This window comes from Somniosus microcephalus, chromosome 11 (assembly GCF_052327205.1).
Source record: "Somniosus microcephalus isolate GS21.2 chromosome 11, FLI_Smic_1.0, whole genome shotgun sequence".
NCBI lineage: Eukaryota > Metazoa > Chordata > Chondrichthyes > Squaliformes > Somniosidae > Somniosus > Somniosus microcephalus.
Genome location: NC_140997.1, coordinates 42,680,749 through 42,698,717, shown reverse-complemented (window position 1 = coordinate 42,698,717; position 17,969 = coordinate 42,680,749). Strand labels below are relative to the sequence as shown.

General features: G+C 46.5%; 1 protein-coding gene across 5 annotated transcripts in view; it reads right to left on the bottom strand.

The window, feature by feature from the left end:
• The window catches only part of parn (poly(A)-specific ribonuclease (deadenylation nuclease)), a 134,515-nt gene extending 116,558 nt beyond the window's left edge, over positions 1 to 17,957 (bottom strand). Inside the window, exons 1-5 of one of the 5 annotated variants that reach the window (XM_086000553.1) lie at positions 17,838 to 17,957; positions 15,222 to 15,299; positions 14,072 to 14,151; positions 11,845 to 11,912; positions 9,201 to 9,282 (exon numbers count right to left, since the gene is read on the bottom strand). In XM_086000553.1, coding sequence (XP_085856679.1) covers positions 9,201 to 9,282; positions 11,845 to 11,912; positions 14,072 to 14,151; positions 15,222 to 15,299; positions 17,838 to 17,856 — 327 coding nt within the window. In that variant the 5' untranslated portion in view covers positions 17,857 to 17,957. Of the gene's footprint in view, positions 1 to 9,200; positions 9,283 to 11,844; positions 11,913 to 14,071; positions 14,152 to 15,221; positions 15,300 to 17,428; positions 17,763 to 17,837 lie in introns of those variants that run through there. The other 4 variants (XM_086000556.1, XM_086000552.1, XM_086000554.1 and 1 more) reach the window with 4 other exon arrangements.
• Positions 17,958 to 17,969: the final 12 nt, after the last annotated feature.

Genomic DNA, 17,969 nt, shown 5'->3' with positions numbered 1-17,969 from the left:
AAGGGGAAAAAAACATTAGTGGGAGTGGTATATAGACCTCCAAACAGTACGGTGGAGGTTGGGGATGGCATTAAAAGGGAAATTAAAGAAGCGTGCAATAAGGGCACAGCAGTCATCATGGGTGACTTTAATCTACATATAGATTGGGCCAACCAAATTAGTAATACTGTGGAGGAGGAATTCCTGGAGTGTTTACGGGATGGTTTCCTGGACCAATATGTCGAGGAACCAACCAGAGATCAGGCCATCTTAGACTGGGTATTATGTAACGAGAAAGGATTAATTAGCAATCTTGTTGTACGAGGCCCCTTGGGTCGGAGCGATCATAATATGATCGAATTCTTCATTAAGATGGAGAATGAAGTAGTTGACTCAGAGACAAGGGTCTTCAATTTAAATAAAGGAAACTACGATGGTCTGAGGAGCGAGTTGGGTAGGATTGAGTGGGGAATGGCGCTCAAAGGGTTGACGGTGGATAGGCAATGGCAAACATTCAAAGAGCGAATGGATGAGCTACAGAATTTGTTCATCCCAGTTTGGCATAAAAATAAAACAAACAAGGTGACTCAACCGTGGCTAACAAGGGAAATTAGGGATAGCATAAGATCCAAGGAGAGGACATATAAATTGGCTAGAAAAAGCAATAATCCTGAGGATTGGGAGCAGTTTAGGAGTCAACAAAGAAGGACAAAGGGATTAATTAAGAAAGGGAAAATAGAATATGAGAGTAAGCTAGCAGGGAACATAAAAACTGACTGTAAAAGCTTTTATAGATATGTGAAGAGAAAAAGATTGGTGAAGTCAAGCGTAGGTCCCTTAGTCAGAATCAGGGGAATTTATAATGGGAAACAAGGAAATGGCAGACCAACTAAATACATACTTTGGTTCTGTCTTCACAAAGGAGGACACAAATAACCTCCCAGAGATGCCGGGGAACATAGGGTCTGATGAAAGAGAGGAACTGAAAGAAATCAGTATTTGTAGGAAAATGGTGTTAGGAAAATTGATGGGACTGAAGGCCGATAAATCCCCAGGGCCTGATGGTCGACATCCCAGGGTACTTAAGGAAGTGGCCCTAGAGATAGTAGATGCATTACTGGTCATCTTCCAGAACTCGATAGACTCTGAAACGGTACCCATGGATTGGAGGGTAGCTAATGTTACCCCACTATTCAAAAAAGGTGGTGGAGAAAAAGCGGGGAATTATAGACCGGTAAGCCTGACATCGGTAGTGGGAAAAATGCTAGAGTCTATTATTATAAAAGATGTAATAGCAGAGCACTTGGAAAGCAGTGACAGGATCAGACAAAGTCAACATGGATTTAGAAAAGGTAAATCATGCTTGACTAATCTACTGGAGTTTTTTGAGGATGTAACTGGTAAAATAGATAAGGGAGAACCAGTGGATGTGGTGTATTTGGACTTTCAGAAGGCTTTCGATAAGGTCCCACATAAGAGATTAGCGTGCAAAATTAAGGCACGTGGGATTGGGGGCAAGGTATTGACTTGGATAGAGAACTGGTTGGCGGACAGAAAGCAAAGAGTTGGAATAAATGGGTCGTTTTCCGAGTGGCAGGCAGTGACTAGTGGGGTACCGCAAGGATCGGTCCTAGGACCCCAGCTGTTCACAATATATATTAATGATCTGGACGAGGGAATTGGATGTAATATCTCCAAATTTGCAGACGACACAAAGCTGGGCGGGAGGGTAAGCTGCGAGGAGGATGTCGGGAAACTCCAGTACGATTTGGACAGGTTGGGTGATTGGGCAGAAACATGGCAAATGCACTATAACGTGGATAAATGTGAGGTTATCCACTTTGGTGGCAAAAACAGGAAGGCAGATTATTATTTGAATGGCAATAGATTGGGAGAAGGGGAAGTGCAAAAAGACCTGGGTGTCCTTGTGCACCAGTCACTGAAGGTAAGCATGCAGGTGCAGCAGGCGGTTAAGAAGGCAAATGGTATGTTGGCCTTCGTAGCAAGAGGGTTCGAGTACAGGAACAAGGATGTCTTGCTACAGTTGTACAGGGCCTTGGTGAGACTGCACCTTGAGTATTGTGTGCAGTTTTGGTCACCTTACCTGAGGAAGGACGTTCTTGCCATGGAGGGAGTGCAGCGAAGATTCACCAGGCTGATACCTGGGATGGCAGGAATGACGTATGAGGAGAGATTGTGTTGATTGGGCTTATACTCACTGGAGTTTAGAAGATTGAGAGGGGATCTCATCGAAACCTATAAAATTCTGTCAGGTCTGGACAGACTAGATGCAGGAAGGATGTTTCTGATGGCCGGGGAGTCCAGAACCAGGGGTCATAGTCTAAGGATAAGGTGTAAGCCATTTAGGACTGAAATGAGGAGGAGTTTCTTCACCCAGAGAGTGGTGAACCTGTGGAATTCTCTGCCACAGAGGGCGGTGGAGGCTAGTTCATTAAATATATTCAAGAAAGAGTTGGATATATTTCTTGAGGCTAAAGGGATCAAGAGATATGGGGAAAAGGCAGGGACAGGGTACTGAATTTGGATGATCAGCCATGATCACATTGAATGGCGGAGCAGGCTCGAAGGGCCGAATGGCCTACTCCTGCTCCTATCTTCTATGTTTCTATGGCGGCCTTGGGCCAGGAAGTCAACTCCAGGAGAGAGGTCCTCTTTCCACAGGGTGCCACAAGGCCCTCCAGTCAACAGACCAGAGAGCAGTGGGTGCAGATAGCCACTGGTAAATGCCAGCAGTGTAGCCCCGAGGACCTGGACAGTGCAGGAAGAAGTTTAATGACCTCACATGAGTGGTCAAGGTTAGTAAATTCATCTTCAAATACCATATCACACCATCTGCACCACTAGCCTCACACAATGCTAAATGCACCACACCCCCATCATTATCATCTTCTTCTTCAGCAGTCCCTCGGAACCGAGGATGACTTGCTTCCACATTAAAAATGAGTTCACAGGTGACTGATGAGTCCAATGCGGGACCTACAGTCTCTGTCACAGGTGGGGCAGACGGTGGTTGAAGGGGCGGGCGGGTGGGGTGCTTGGGTTGACGTGCGCTCCTTGCACTGCCTGCGCTTGGCTTCCGCTTGCTCCCGGCGAAGAGACTCGAGGTGTCTTCCCGGATGCTTCTCCTCCAATGTGTGTGGTCTTGGGCCAGGGATTCCCAGGTGTCCCCCATCACTCAACTACCAACAATCTCTACCAAACACAAATCACACCTCATATTCATAGCTTCACCTCACCTGAACACACTTACCACTGCTGCAAGCCTCACACTCACATTTTGAACAGCTATTCAAGCATGACAGTCACATGACCCAAACACATTACACCACGCTCACTGACACACTTCCCTTTCTCTCGCAGGAAAAGGTGGCGTAGAACCAGTGCCAGCAGAACTTAACTGGCAGGGGACAGGCTCGCCTGCATCACCTCACCTCCAGACGCAGGATCTGCACGAGGAGACGGTGCTGGCCATTCTTGGCAGGGGCATGGCTGAGCCATGGCCAGGCTGAAAGAATACAAGAAACCGGTATCCTCATACGTTACCCTCCTTCTCACATCCCGCAATCTCTTCCGATTTACAATGTGCACATGGTGTAAGCATGCACCCTCTTTGCTTTCCTCCCCTCCCCAAAACCCTATCTTTGTGCCTTTCTCATTTCAGACACCCACGAAATCCAGCCTGCCCAGCCAGTGCTTCAACAAGAGGGAGAGGAGAGTGAAGAAGAAACACCGTCACTTGATTTCACACTCCCAGCCACCAGCTCAGATACTGACACTCCACGTACTTTAGAGGATAGGTTAGATGTGGGTGCACGTGGCGAGACACCGGGCACGAGTGGGCTGCAGCCAAGGCAGGGGGAAAAAGATAGCTCAGGTGCCAGCTCCCCGGAGGGTGAAGTCACACACGAGTTCTGCTGCACAGGACTCAGATGAAGACCTCAATGCAGCAGCCTACAGAAGAACGCTGATGGGGATGCACAATGAAATGCTTCGTGCAGTGGCAGGCCTGCCAGAAAGCCTGAAAGCAATTGTCAAAGAACATGGTGGAGTCCAGCTCCAGCCTTGCACAGGGCTTTGGGCTGAGCTTAGAGCCCATCCTTTTCCGCATGGAAGGGCTGGGCAGATCCATTAACGCACTTGTGGATCCAACCATCATGCTGCGTCTGATGGCCGAAGTCTCAGCTTCCATTGCAGCACAAGCAGAAGCCACCCAACATCTGAGTGCTGTAATGGAAGCTCAGACTGAAGGATAAGGGGTAAGCCATTTAGGACAGAGATGAGGAGGAATTTCTTTACCCAGAGATTGGTGAACCTGTGGAATTCTCTACCACAGAAGGCAGTGGAGGCCAATTCATTAAATATATTCAAGAAGGAGTTAGATATATTTCTTAAGGCTAAAGGGGTCAAGGGATATGGGGAGAAGGCAGGGACAGGGTACTGAATTTGGATGATCAGCCATGATCTCATTGAATGGCGGAGCAGGCTCGAGGGGCCGAATGGCCTGCTCCTGCTCCTATCTTCTATGTTTCTATGAAGTCATGCAAGCACAGACTGCTGCCATCATGGCTGGGTTTACCAGTGTTGAAAGGGGCTTGCAGGGTGTCACAGCAGTCCAGGAGTCTGCACTCCAGCAGATTACTAGGATTGCGGAGGTGCTGTCCCGGGGGAGTGGCAATGGATCCGTGGAGGACGACCCTGCTGTCCTCTTGCAGGATGACAGCATTCGTGCTCCCACCACTGCCACTCCGCCGGTGCCCTTGTCTTTCAGCCAGCCAGCCCAGATTGATGCCACCCATGCCGAGGTGGTGCAGTCCGAAGCCAGCCCTACTAGGCCTAGAGCTCCTCGAGGTCGTCCTGCAAAGGCCATCTGCAGTCACCCCCATTGAAAGTCAACAGCCTTCCACCAACCATGCTGCAGCCACTGGGGTAGCACTAGGATAGGCAAAGGCACATGCAAAACTGTCATCAAGGGAATGCACAAGGGTGAGGAGTTGATTTCTTGATGTCATATTGGATGGATAGATGTATAAAGTTGGACTGGAAGGTTTGCTTTGTGGTGGTTTTTATTTCAACATTGTGGCCAAGAGGACGCTGTGATGGTCAGGAATAGAGGGAAGGTAAGGTGTGGAACTCGTGTTGAAATGGGAATTGGGGTTGCATTCACTGGTACCGCAGACAGATGATTCAATCCCAGATATCTGGCCAAAAAGGGACTATCTGGAATAAAAACAGAAAATGCTGGAGAAACTCAGCAGGTCAGGCAGCATCTGTGAAGAGAGAAACAGAGTTAACGTTTCAGGTCGATGACCTTTCGTCAGAATGGAACAGATTTTTAAGCAAGTGAAGAGGCTGGGAAAGGGGGGAGGGGATGAAAGAACAAAAGGGAAGGTCTGTGATAGGATGGAAGGTGGAAGAGATTAAGAGACATTAAGAGATATTCAAGGCAAGAGGAGATGGTAATGGAACAGGTTAAGAAACAAAGGATGGCTCTAGATGAAGTGTGAATTGTGCTGGCAGAATGAAGGACAGCTGCCATGTGGGGGAGAAGAAAAAAAGACACAAACAAGAAGTGTGGGTAAAATATATGATAGGGGCCGAGGTTATGATCTGAAATTGTTGAACTCTATGTTGAGTCCGGAAGGCTGTAAAGTGCCTAATTGAAAGATGAGGTGCTGTTCCTCGAGCTTACGCTGAGCTTCCGTGGAACAATGCAGGAGGCCGAGGACGGTGAGCTCTGAGTGGGAGTGGAGCGGTGAATTAAAATGACAGGCAACCGGAAGCTCGGGGTTCCCCTTACGAACTGAACGGAGGTGTTCCGCCAAGCGGTCACCCAATCTGCGTTTGGTCTCCCCAATGTAGAGGAGACCACATCGTGAGCAGTGAATACAGTATACTAAATTGCAAGAAGTACATGTAAATCGCTGTTTCACCTGGTAGGGGTGTTTGGGGCCCTGGACAGTGGGAAGGGGGGTATAAGGGCATGTGTTGCATCTCCTGCGCTTGCACGGGAAGGTGCCAGGCGAAGGGGGAGGGGTGTTGGGGGCGATAGCGGAGTGGACAAGGGTGTTGCGGAGGGAGCGGTCCCTACGGAATGCTGAAAGGGGAGGTGAGGAGAAGATGCGTTTGGTGGTGGGATCATGCTGGAGGTGGCGGAAATGGCGGAGGATGATCTGTTGAATGTGGAGGCTGGTGGGGTGAAAGGTGAGGACAAGGGGAACTCTGTCGTGGTTCCAGGAGGGAGGGGCAGGGGTGAGGGCAGAAGTGCGGGAGATAGAACGGACATGGTCAAGGGCCGTGTCAACCACTATAGAGGGGAATCCTTGGTTGAGGAAAAAGGAAGACGTCAGAAGCACTGGTACGGAAGGTGGCATCGTCAGAGCAGATGCGACGGAGACACTGGGAGAATTGAGGTTGGGCGGGAGGAAGTGTAGTCCAGGTAGCTGTGGGAGTCAGTGGGCTATCTGGGTTGCCTCCTTTCTTGCGCTTCTTGCATATCCTGCTCCTGAGTTGGAGACTGTATCCCTGGTGACAAGGGCTGTGCCCTCATGATGGCAAGGTTGTGGAGGATACAGCAGACCACCAGGAATCGGGACACACGCTCCAGTGAGTACTGTAGGGTTCCTCCAGAGTGCTCCAGACCGCGGAACTATTGCTTCAGCACCCCAATGGTCTGCTCTATGATGTTTTGTGTGGCAGCATGACTCTCAGCGTACACATGCTGCCCACATGTGATTGGGTTGCGGAGCAGACTCGTGAGCCAGGTGGTCAAGGGATAGCCCTCGTCGTCCAGTAGCCATCCTCTGGTTTGTCTTGGTGGCTCAAAGACTGAGAGAACAGCGGACTGGCGCAGAATAAAAGCATCATGACTGCGGCCAGGATACTGAGCAGGGTCGCACACCAACTGCATATTCAGTGACTGGAAACCTTTGTGGTTGCAGTACAGCTCAGCAATTAGAAGCGGCGCCCGCAAAGCCGGTGCGTATCGTTGATGGCGCCCTGCCCTATGGGGATGCCCGCTATCCTGGTCAGAAACAGACAATGAAGTCCCCTCCCCTGGCATAAAGAGTTTCTGTCACCTCTCTTATGCAGCAGTGGACGCGAACGGCGAGATGTTACAGATATCACCTGCTCCAGCCTGGAAGGATCCCAACGCAAAGAAATTCAGGGCTGTGGTCACCTTCACAGCCACTGGCAGCGCTGTCCTTGCCCTGAAGTGAAGCTGCAGGTCTGGTTGCAAGAAGTGTCAGAGTTCTGTGAGCACCTCCTTCGTAAAGCGCAGATGCCTCACACACTGTTCCTGGCACAGGGCGAGGTAAGAGAATTGCTCTTGGAAGACCTAGGTGGGTAAGGCCTCCTGCTGAGAGCCCTTCTCCCCCTCCCTCTACAAGCAGCTTGTCCTCTTCTTTGCTGCCTCTGCTCCATCTCCTGGTCATGCTGCAGGCCAAGGGGGATGAAACTAGAGCACCCATGACTGGGAGCAAGTGGTCTGACCAGAACCCTTGAATTCAGAAGCCATGGCCTTCTCCACTAGCAACACCACTCCAGGTCACCTCAGCAACTTTACACAGAGCCAGTAGAAATTAATCAGCAACTGACGCAAGAGTGGTTGATGATCCCTTTAAAATATCACTGGTGGGGGTCTACTTCCTGCTGCTGAACGCATGTTCAGCTGTGCGAGGTTAAGACAGGGTGTCACTTCCAGCGTTGAGGACGAAAATGGCAGCGCTGCCGTCAAATCAGCGTTGCATGCTGATTGACGTCATGATCTGCCTACGTACCATACTTCCAGTGCACGCTGTTAACAGCTGCCCTACGGTGTCCAGCGTGGCCTGCACCAGAAGTGTGCACGTGCTGCTCAGATGCCATTTTGGACCCAAACAACAGGCGCTACGCAACCGAATTTTTAGCCCAAAATCTGAGAGTTCTGAAAGTTAATGGCCTTGAATTTGCGGTCGGCAGCGTAGCTAAGACGTACACCGCCGACATCCAATTGAAATCTGCACTTACCTTGTGCTTGAACCCACAACGTTCTGGCTCAGAGTTCAGTACTCCTAACTAAGCCAAGCTGAGATCAGCCATTGCAAATAAACAGCCTCAAGCTTCCAGTACACAAGATCAACGTTCCCTCTAAGTGCGCGGGCGCACATCCATCGGGAGGTCCCGTGCAGTCTGCTCACAAGCTGGAAGAGATACCGCGTATGCGTGGCCGTGCAGCAAATTTAAAGGGACTGCGCACGGAAAAAAAATTAGAGGGAACATTGCACAAGATGTGCCCTTCATTTACACCATCCTGGATTCAAATGACTCAGCAGACTGGAACCGTACACAGAGGGGGAAAAAAAAATCAGCTGTATGATGAATACCTGAGAAAAATTAGTGCAGGAAGTTAACAAATTGAAGGGAAATAGAATCCAGTACGAATAAAATACTTAAAAAAGGCAAAAGTACAAATTAACCTTATAAAATCTGAATTTAAATGTCAAAAATTTAACTAAACCAATTGTTTTGGTTTCAATACTACCAAGAAAATGTTCCATGGATCCTTCCACTGTTTTAATTTAGTTTTAGGACAGCACACAAATTTATAGTTTTAGGACAGCACACAAATTTATAGTTTTAGGACAGCACACAAATTTATAGTTTAAGAATGTTAAACTGTTTGCATAACCTAGATCCAATACATTTGTTTACCCATAATTTGAACGAAGTGATGTGTAAACCCATCCCACAAACCCCAGACAACGGAGTTCTATTTGCATTGCTAGCTCTTACACGCTAGTTTATCCTATTTGTCGACCTAACAGTGACTGCCTTTCAAAATAATTAATTGTATGTGAAGTACTTTGAAACATTCGGACAGATCTAATAAAGAGCACTATACAATGTGGGTTTTTTTTTCTCGTTCCATCTGATTCTTGAGAGCTATGAAGGCTTGGACTGTTGGCTCACTGGTGGATAAATCAGAACACCAAAGCTCTCTTAGCATTCACAGCTTGAAATACATGCAATTAATGGGAAAGGATGATTTAAACTTTGTCTGTGGTCCGCAATGTTCCATGGAATGCACCAACAAAAAGAAAGTTTGGACAACTCCTAAAGTAAGCCACTTTTAACGTGCACCCAAATGCATGCACTCCCGTCAGCAGCACACCCATTTTCACCCAACAGCATTAGCACTTCACCAAATAGGTTTTTCTTACCTGGCAAACAAACTTAACATCAGGCGAATTTCTAGAAAGTGGCTTCGGAAACACGTAGAAGTTAAAGGTCTTCATTATGTGTCTGTCAAGCAAAAAAAAAGTTACAAATAAAAACTTAGGCTTTAGAACTGGCCCTTGTGGGGAAAGGCACCATCTGGGATACTATTATGCCGTATAGGCCTGAAGTAGCCAGGTAAACTCAAGGAAATACAAACTGGGTTTATACAACCTGTCCTTATAATTTAACCCCGTGAGCCTTCAGTATTACAGTATTCTACTGAATCTGCATTGTACCCCCGGAGCAAGGCTCTTTACAATTAAAGCATAACTTCCTCACTTTTGTATTCCAACCCTCTTAAGATAGAGGCGAACATTCAATTCGTGTTTTTAGTTACATTTGGTACCTGTGGGCTAACATTTGGTGATTTGTTTACAAACATGGACATCCAAAGCCACCGAGCTCCTCCCCATGACTGATTTTTAGGTTCTCTTGTAGTGCTGGTATTTTTTCCTTTTCTCCACTGAAAACAGATACGGTACTTATTTAACAAGTCTGTCATTTCCTTATTGCCCATTATAGTCTTGCCTATATCTATCTTTAATGGGCCCACATTCCCCTTTTCCACTCTCGAGATTATAAAATCATTTTCTGTTGGCTTTGATATCCCTTGCAAGTTCTTTTTCCATATACCCTTTTTGCATCTCTTATTTTCTTTGGCCTAGAAATTGGGTTGGGGCGCCAAAGTGGCGCAAAAGTCGGCTAAGCGCAGGATTTAGCGCAGCGATCGGAGTGATACCGATCGGCAGAAATTCAGTTTCAGTGCCGCTCGAGGGACACAGGGCGAGGCTCGAGGCGCTCCGCGTCCCTCTTAGGGCGCTGAAACTGATTACCGCAGCGCAACGTGCCGCAGCGCCACATGCTGCGGCACAACACACTGCGGTACTGCAGGCCTTCCTCCCACTGTTAAGGGGGAGGTGCCTGTAACAGCGCGATCCCCGCTCACGAGTGCCGTCAAATGAGCCCGGCACCAAGGAGAAGTGCCGGGCTCTCGGGAAACAGCCGGCAATGCCACGGGGGGGGGGGTTAGGAGGCCGGGGACGGAGGTGCTGGCAGGTGGCCGCCCCGCACCTCCACCTTAACTTGCGCCGCTGCCGGCACAGTAAGGCCCCGTGAACCGGGCGCGGGTAGCAAGCGGCACAACTGCGACGTTCGCTACCAAATATCGCGAACGGGGCACGAATGGGGCGTTGCGCACACCGATGACGTCATCGGCGGCGGCGCGGCGCAAATGCCTAACGCCACCATTAGTGCCCCTACTGAATATCGCCGGAGACGCAGCCAGTGGCGCTACAGCCACTGACTGCCTCTTTAGGCACTAACAGGTGGCGCTACTCACCCAATTTCTCCCCCATTGTATCCCTTGGTTTCTTTTTATAGCTCTCCCAGTCCACTGGATTTCCACTTTTTCTTGCATTTTCATTTAGTTTGATATGGTTTCTTATCTGGTTGGCGGACTATGACTGCTTAACTTTTTTAAAAATGATTTGTTTATGGGATCTGGGCGTCGCTGGCAAGGTCAGCATTTATTGCCCATCCCTAGTTGCCCTTGAGAAGGTGGTGGTGAGCCGCCTTCTTGAACCGCTGCAGTCCGCGTGGTGATGGTACTCCCACAGTGCTGTTAGGGAGGGAGTTCCAGGAGTTTGACCCAGCGACGATGAAGGATCGGCGATATACTTCTAAGTCAGGATGGTGTGTGACTTGGAGGGGAACTTGGAGGTGGTTGTGTTCACATGCGCCTGCTGCCCTTGTCCTTCTCGGTGGAAGAGGTCGTGGGTTTGGGAGGTGCTGCCGAAGAAGCCTTGGCAAGTTGCTGCAGTGCATCTTGTAGATGGTACACACTGCAGCCACGGTACACCGGTGGTGGAGGGAATGAATGTTTAAGGTGGTGGATGGGGTGCCAATCAAGCGGGCTGCTTTGTCCTGGATGGTGTCGAGCTTCTTGAGTGTTGTTGGAGCTGCACTCATCCAGACAAGTGGAGAATATTCCATCACACTCCTTACTTGTGCCTTGTAGATGGTGGAAAGGCTTTGGGGGAGTCAGGAGGTTGAGAAACTCGCCGCAGAATACCTAGCCTCTGACCTGCTCTTGTTGCCACAGTATTTATGCGGCTGGTCCAGTTAAGTTTCTGGTTAATGGTGACCCCCAGGATGTTGATGCTGGGGGATTTGGCGATGGTAATGCCATTGAATGTCAAGGGGAGGTGGTTAGACTCTCACTTGTTGGAGATAGTCATTGCCTGGCACTTCTGTGGCGTAAATATTACCCGACACTTATCTGCCCAAGCCTGAACATCGCCCAGGTCTTGTTGCATGTGGGCATGGACTGCTTCAGTATCTGAGGAGTTGTGAACTACATAAGCAATGTCTTTCTCTTGTAGCCGTAAGTATTGGTTTTGTAAATGTCAGGTGTAGAGAGAATGAATCGCATCTGTTGTTTCCTTCATGGTAAAATAGCTCAATCATTGGTTAGAGTCACATGAAAAATGTTTACTTGGATAGAACTGTACTCCAGCATAGTCAGCAACTTCAGGGAGACAACTTAGTACTCATTAAACATGAAGACAAGTGCGAAAATAAACCCACCTGTTCTCTGCAGAGTCATACTTAAATGTGCAAAGTCCAAACTGAAACAGCAGGAAGTCCATGGAATGCTACAGAAAAACAACAAGTTATATTTCATTCTTTTGAATGCAGATTCCTCATTCTGGTCAGCAACCCTTAACAAATGTGATCAAATAAACCAATTGGCTTGAAGGCTTTTTAACATCTTTCTGCGGTCTAGAATTAGACAGGCAATCTCAACCCAGGTCCCAGTGAATCCAACATGCATAATCAAATAATGCCCACAATTGTGGCACTAATAGGAACGACACTGTCAGTTTCACTCAGAGCCAAGTGGGAAATGGAAATGCTACACACTGATGGTGGGGTGGACTGTTTGGAAGTGTTTTTTGAATTAAATTGTCATAGCAGTGTGGGTGGACTTCACTTTGCAACTGGACATGCTAGAACTGATCTGGGAATGCTGATGCTGGGTGGCAAGAGTAAAAAAAAGCATTCCAGTCTCCTGCATCGACATCCCTCAATTTGAGAAGCACAAAGAAAAAATATATCTCCTAATGGCCTAGGACAGTATAAATTTAAAAAGTCAAAAATTCTCTAGCTAACAGCATTCAAGAGATGCAAAGTTAGAACAACTAGGAATAAAAAAAAATTAAAAACTGTCCTTTTAAGTTTTGCAATGTTACTTTATCCCCTGTTGGAAAGTTCTGGCCTGTGAACATCACATCAGAAACAGGATTGTGTGTAAATTTTAAAGCACCATCACATCACCCAGTGAGAGGCAACCCTTAGTTGCCACCCACTTGCATATCAATGACCTCATCACTTGTACAGTTAACTCCCTACCAGCCATTTTTGACAACAGAAACTTGGATGGGAAAAGTAGTATTGTGTATTATAATAGGTCCAGTTCCAGGGGATGAATTAAGTTGAGGATCTTCAGTTAGTTTCAGGCTTGCATGTATGCAGCCAGGGAACATTCCCACCCCACATTCACTCACCCACATTTGTAATGTAGTCCCCCATCTCAGTTATTCTACACATGCACAAAAGGTATAACATACAAGAGTCAGGATTCTCAACAAAGAAAGTACTGTGATGATCAACAGTCTGTGCACTTACTCTACAAATCGTCAAAGAGATTACAGAACCGTAAAGGGAATTAGAAATGGAACATCAGGCAGTTGGAGGTTATCTTATTCCTCTGGACAACATGGAAGCTAACAATGTCTTCCCGATTTAAAAAAAAGTGTATTCCACAAATTTTAAGAGAACACACAAACCAGGAGTAGCTCACCAGGGATACGAAACCTTTGATATCTTGTAACTATTCTCCATTTGCCTGGATGAGTGCAGCTCCAACAACACTCAAGAAGCTCGACACCATCCAGGACAAAGCAGCCCGCTTGATCGGCACCCCATCCGCCACCTTAAACATTCACTCCCTCCACCAGCGGGGCACCGTGGCTGCAGTGCGTACCATCTACAAGATGCACTGCAGCAACTCGCCAAGGTTTCCTCGGCAGCACCTCCCAAACCCGCGGCCTCTTCCATCTAGAAGGACAAGGGCAGCAACCGCATGGGAACACCACCACCTCCAAGTTCCCCTCTAAGTCACACACCATCCTGACTTGGAAATATATCACCGTTCCTTCATCGTCACTGGGTCAAAATCTTGGAACTCCATCCCTAACAGCACTGTGGCAGTACCTTCACCACACGGACTGCAGCGGTTCAAGGCGGCGGCTCACCACCACCTTCTCAAGGGCAATTAGGGATAGGCAATAAATGCTGGCCTTGCCAACGATGCCTACATCCCATAAACAAATAAAAAAAACTACTGTGGAACTTGTATCATAGCAATGACAACACATTGGAACATGAATATTGTTAGGATAAAGAGTGCTGTATGTGTTACTCAACCATTAGAAATATTCTTCAACTTCAACCATTTCCAACCCTCTCTCTCTTTCCCTGCCCTGACCCCCTTAATATAAAAACTGCCCATCTACTTTAGGACATCACGGTACAGTATTTGGGCATCTCTGTAGCTGCTATCATTGGCACTCTTTAAAGAGGAACTCACTTCATTCTCTCCTCCATCCACACCCATTCCTTCTCCATGCAAAACTTTATTTTGGCAGCTCAGTTATGAACCAACAAACCCAGTTTGGCATTTTGCACAACTTGTAGACTTTGACAGCTTCCAATATGCACAGTTACTATTTAAAAAAAATGCTCGACTTACTTTTTTCAGCTTTTGATATCTTTCTTCTGGTGTGTCCAAGCCATTTGTCAGTGTGCTTACTGAAGGTCCATCACTTATTCCTGAAACAAAAAGGACATGGTGCAATTTTTAAATAACTATGGTAACAGATGTGTGAAAATCCCACATTCCTCTCACTTCAGGTTGAAGTTTGGAACTACACATACTTAGCTGCAACGGTGATTTGTATAAGAACCAAGAAACGTACCCAAGGATCCAGCAGTGTCTGCTGAGCCTAATTCACTGCAGAGAGGACGTCCGTGCAACAACCAAACTAGTATAGTTTGCGCTACTAACTGCAGAAAAGGAGGGATGCAGTGCAGTCTTCCCAGAAGAACATGGGGCTGATGGACCTGCGACGTATCGCAATCTGACTGAGTAATGCCTGAAGTGGAGAAATACCAAGCAGCCTGGGGCTCATACTGCTAGTCTCACTCAACACAAACCCGCCTCCTTCACAACACTTCCGATCCCTGACCCTCTGCCAAAACCTGCTCACTATTGCTTCAAGCCTACCTCAAGTTATCCCAAGTCCTGCAGATAAGACACTAACTATGGATCAAAATGTTTTCCTCCTCTCTCCTATTTGCTAGCATTCAGCTTCTTGGATCCCAGCTGCTGGCAAGTATCTTGCTGAAGTCACCATTATAACCAACAATGGAATTCATGGCGAATCCAATGGCTACAGTGCAGCATCAACACAACACAATCAACCTGCGATACAATTCCACCTACAAAAAGCTACCCTTAGAGGCTTTCTGCAAACTTCCTCCAACATTTTTGCATACAAAAGTTAGAGAAAAGGACTATTATGCCAAAGGACCAGTGACTTTGGCCAGATAGTCATGTCCTCTGCTCAACAGCACTTCAGCTGCAAGTTAAAACCTGTGGCTACTAATTAAAGTTACAAATAAATAATGTCAGATCTATTTATAGACAGTTTAATCTAATAAATATAGGATGTAGGAAAAATATCAAGTCCTTCAGCCCATATATGTTACTACAGCATCCGATGGCTGTTTAAAGACCCGATTTGACAATTCTTCATTTTTATTCTTTCCAAAATGGATATCTTTCCTAAAAAGTGAATGCAAGGGGCTTTACACATTACTATGGGTCATTCTATCAATACCTGAAAATTCCCCATCAATTGCCAGAAAATCGGCTTCTTCAATAGCTTCATATATTAGGTTTAGGCGCTCCTTAAAATCTGTTGAAAAAACACAATTACATATTATTCAGTATTGCATAGTATTTTACAGCACAAAAACAGGCCATTCAGCCCAACACGTCATGCTGCTGTTTATGCTCCACACGAGCCTCCTGCCACCCTTCTTCATCTAACCCCAGCAACATATCCTTCTATTCCTTTCTCCCTGTGTTTATCTAGCTTCCCCTTAAATGCATCTATGCTATTCACCTCAACTACTCCCTGTGGTAGCGAGTTCCATATTCTAACCACTCTCTGGGTAAAGAAGTTTCTCCTGAATTCTTTATTGGATTTATTAGTGACCGTCTTATATTTATGGCCCCTAGTTATTGTCTCCCCGCAAGTGGAAACATCTTCTCTATGTCTATCCTATCAAACCCTTTCATAATCATAAAAGACTTCTATCAGGTCACCCCTCAGCCTTCTCTTTTCTAGGTGGAATGAATTATTCTTGTAACAATTAAGATAACATACCATATTTCAAAATTTAAAAGTGTCTTTGAATTGTGCTATACAATATTTTTAACTTGATAGGGCATCATAACTAAGTGAGGGCAACACAGGAAACTCATCAGTTAAAAGGGAACAGTCTATTCTTTACAAATGGCAGTATACCCGTTAAAAGATAATTGACAAGTCAGAACTGCCTCCAGTCACCAACTCTGCACTCCTTTCTAAAAGTCATCAGTAAGTTTATTTGGCATTACATTAGCTGGCACAGCATTGTAAATCTGAGCTGCACAATGAGAATATAAGCCAAACAATTGGAACAATCAGGTCGATTGCCAGCTCAACCTGCTACAGGGCACAGAAAGACCCAGCTAAATTTTAAGTACCGTTAACAGCATATGAATGGCCAACTAATGTTCTGTCAAGCTGCTCCCAATATTAACAGAATATTTCAAGTAGAGCCCCAAGAACATCAAACCAATTTAAGATGGGACTTTGATGTCATAATTTTAACAGTATGCCGGGGGAAGAAAATATATAAAACTTGACTCCAATTCACCAGATCAGTCCCAGCCTGCTCATTTCTACCATAATATTATGCTTGGAGAAAGGGCAATGGAGTTGACGTTAAGGTCTCAGCTGGGTTAGGAGCATTCGCGTCTCGGAGACAGAAGGTCGTGGGTTCAAGTCCTACTTCAGGGACTGGAGCACACACTAGTGGATTACTGAGGGAATGCTGGACTGTCAGAAATGCCATCTTTCTGATAAGACATTAAACCAAGGCCCTGTCTGTCCTCTCAGGTGGATGTAAAAGATCCCATGGCACTATTTCAAAGAAGAGCAGGGGAGTTATCCCCGGTGTCCTGGGCAATATTTATCCCTCAACCAACTTAACAAACATTACCTGGTCATCATCTCCTTGCAGTTTGTGGGACCTTGCTGTGCACAAATTGGCTGCTGCATTTCCTACATTACAACAGTGACTACACTTCATAAGTAATTCATTGGCTGTAAAGCACTTTAGGCTATCCTGAGGTCGTGAAAGGTGCTATATAACTAAGTCTTTCTTCCATACTGTACCCCATTCACCTTTTCTTTTCTGGGGTTAAAGCCATTTCTGCCTTTCTTACTCAACACATTAAAAATGTTTTATCCTTCTCAAATGAGAGTCAGCATTATACTTTTCATAGCACAGAAAAACACTAAACAAGAGGGAGGATTACACCACACAGCTGTGGAACAAAATTCAGAAAAGCTGCTATTTTGAAAGATGGCACAGCAGTACTTTTGACTAATAAACTTAAAGATTCTATATTTTTGAAAACCATCCAAAAATGTTTTGAAAACCATTATTCACAGTAGAAATATTAAACACTCTACATGCACATTTAAAATAAAACAAATTAACATTACAAGAGAAAAACTCTCAAATCTCTGGGAAAGGACAGAGACAACATTGCCTGATTAATTATACTTCATATTTTCCTACATTACAACAGTGAATACAACTGTAAAGTGCGTTGGGACGGCCTGGGTCTATGAAAGGTGCTACATAATGCAAGCCTTCTTTTCAGTAGGAATAAAGATGTCATGAAGCTTTAAGCCAGTACCAACAATTGTCCTTTGTACAGTCATTTTAAAAGGGACACAAAAGTTATCATCAATGCAAAAAAAATGACCTCTATAATTACTATCCAGTTGATGATCTGATGATGGAGGCATTTCATTAAAAAAAATGTACCACTTGCTCTTCGCAATATTTTATTTCATGATGATTTTACTGGGCAAAGCTCGTTCCCACAAGCAGTAAGCAGATGTGCTACAGGTTATCAATCCCCCCTCATTGCATCGAACTCTGTGAATGGGTTCCGCATCCCCTCAACACGCAGGCTGTCTATTTACTGGGAGCCGGAGCGGCCCTGGATTCACCCAACACTTTACTCCGCTAACCCGGGCCTTGGCCGGGAATGAAGCGTCGGCACCATAATAGCCCAGCGTCCGGACTCCCATCCCATCCCGCGCCGCCACCCTTGTTGAGCCGCTACCGGTGCTTCAGGAGAACCTCAGGCTCGCCTCTCGCACACTCACTCTGCCGGGTGATCTCCATGGCTGCAAAACCCCGGGCCCAGACAAACCCCCCGCACAGGAACAGCACCGCCACCTATACAACCTTTACCCTTTAACCCTCGCTTCACCGTCACGTCCGGTGAACACAAACAA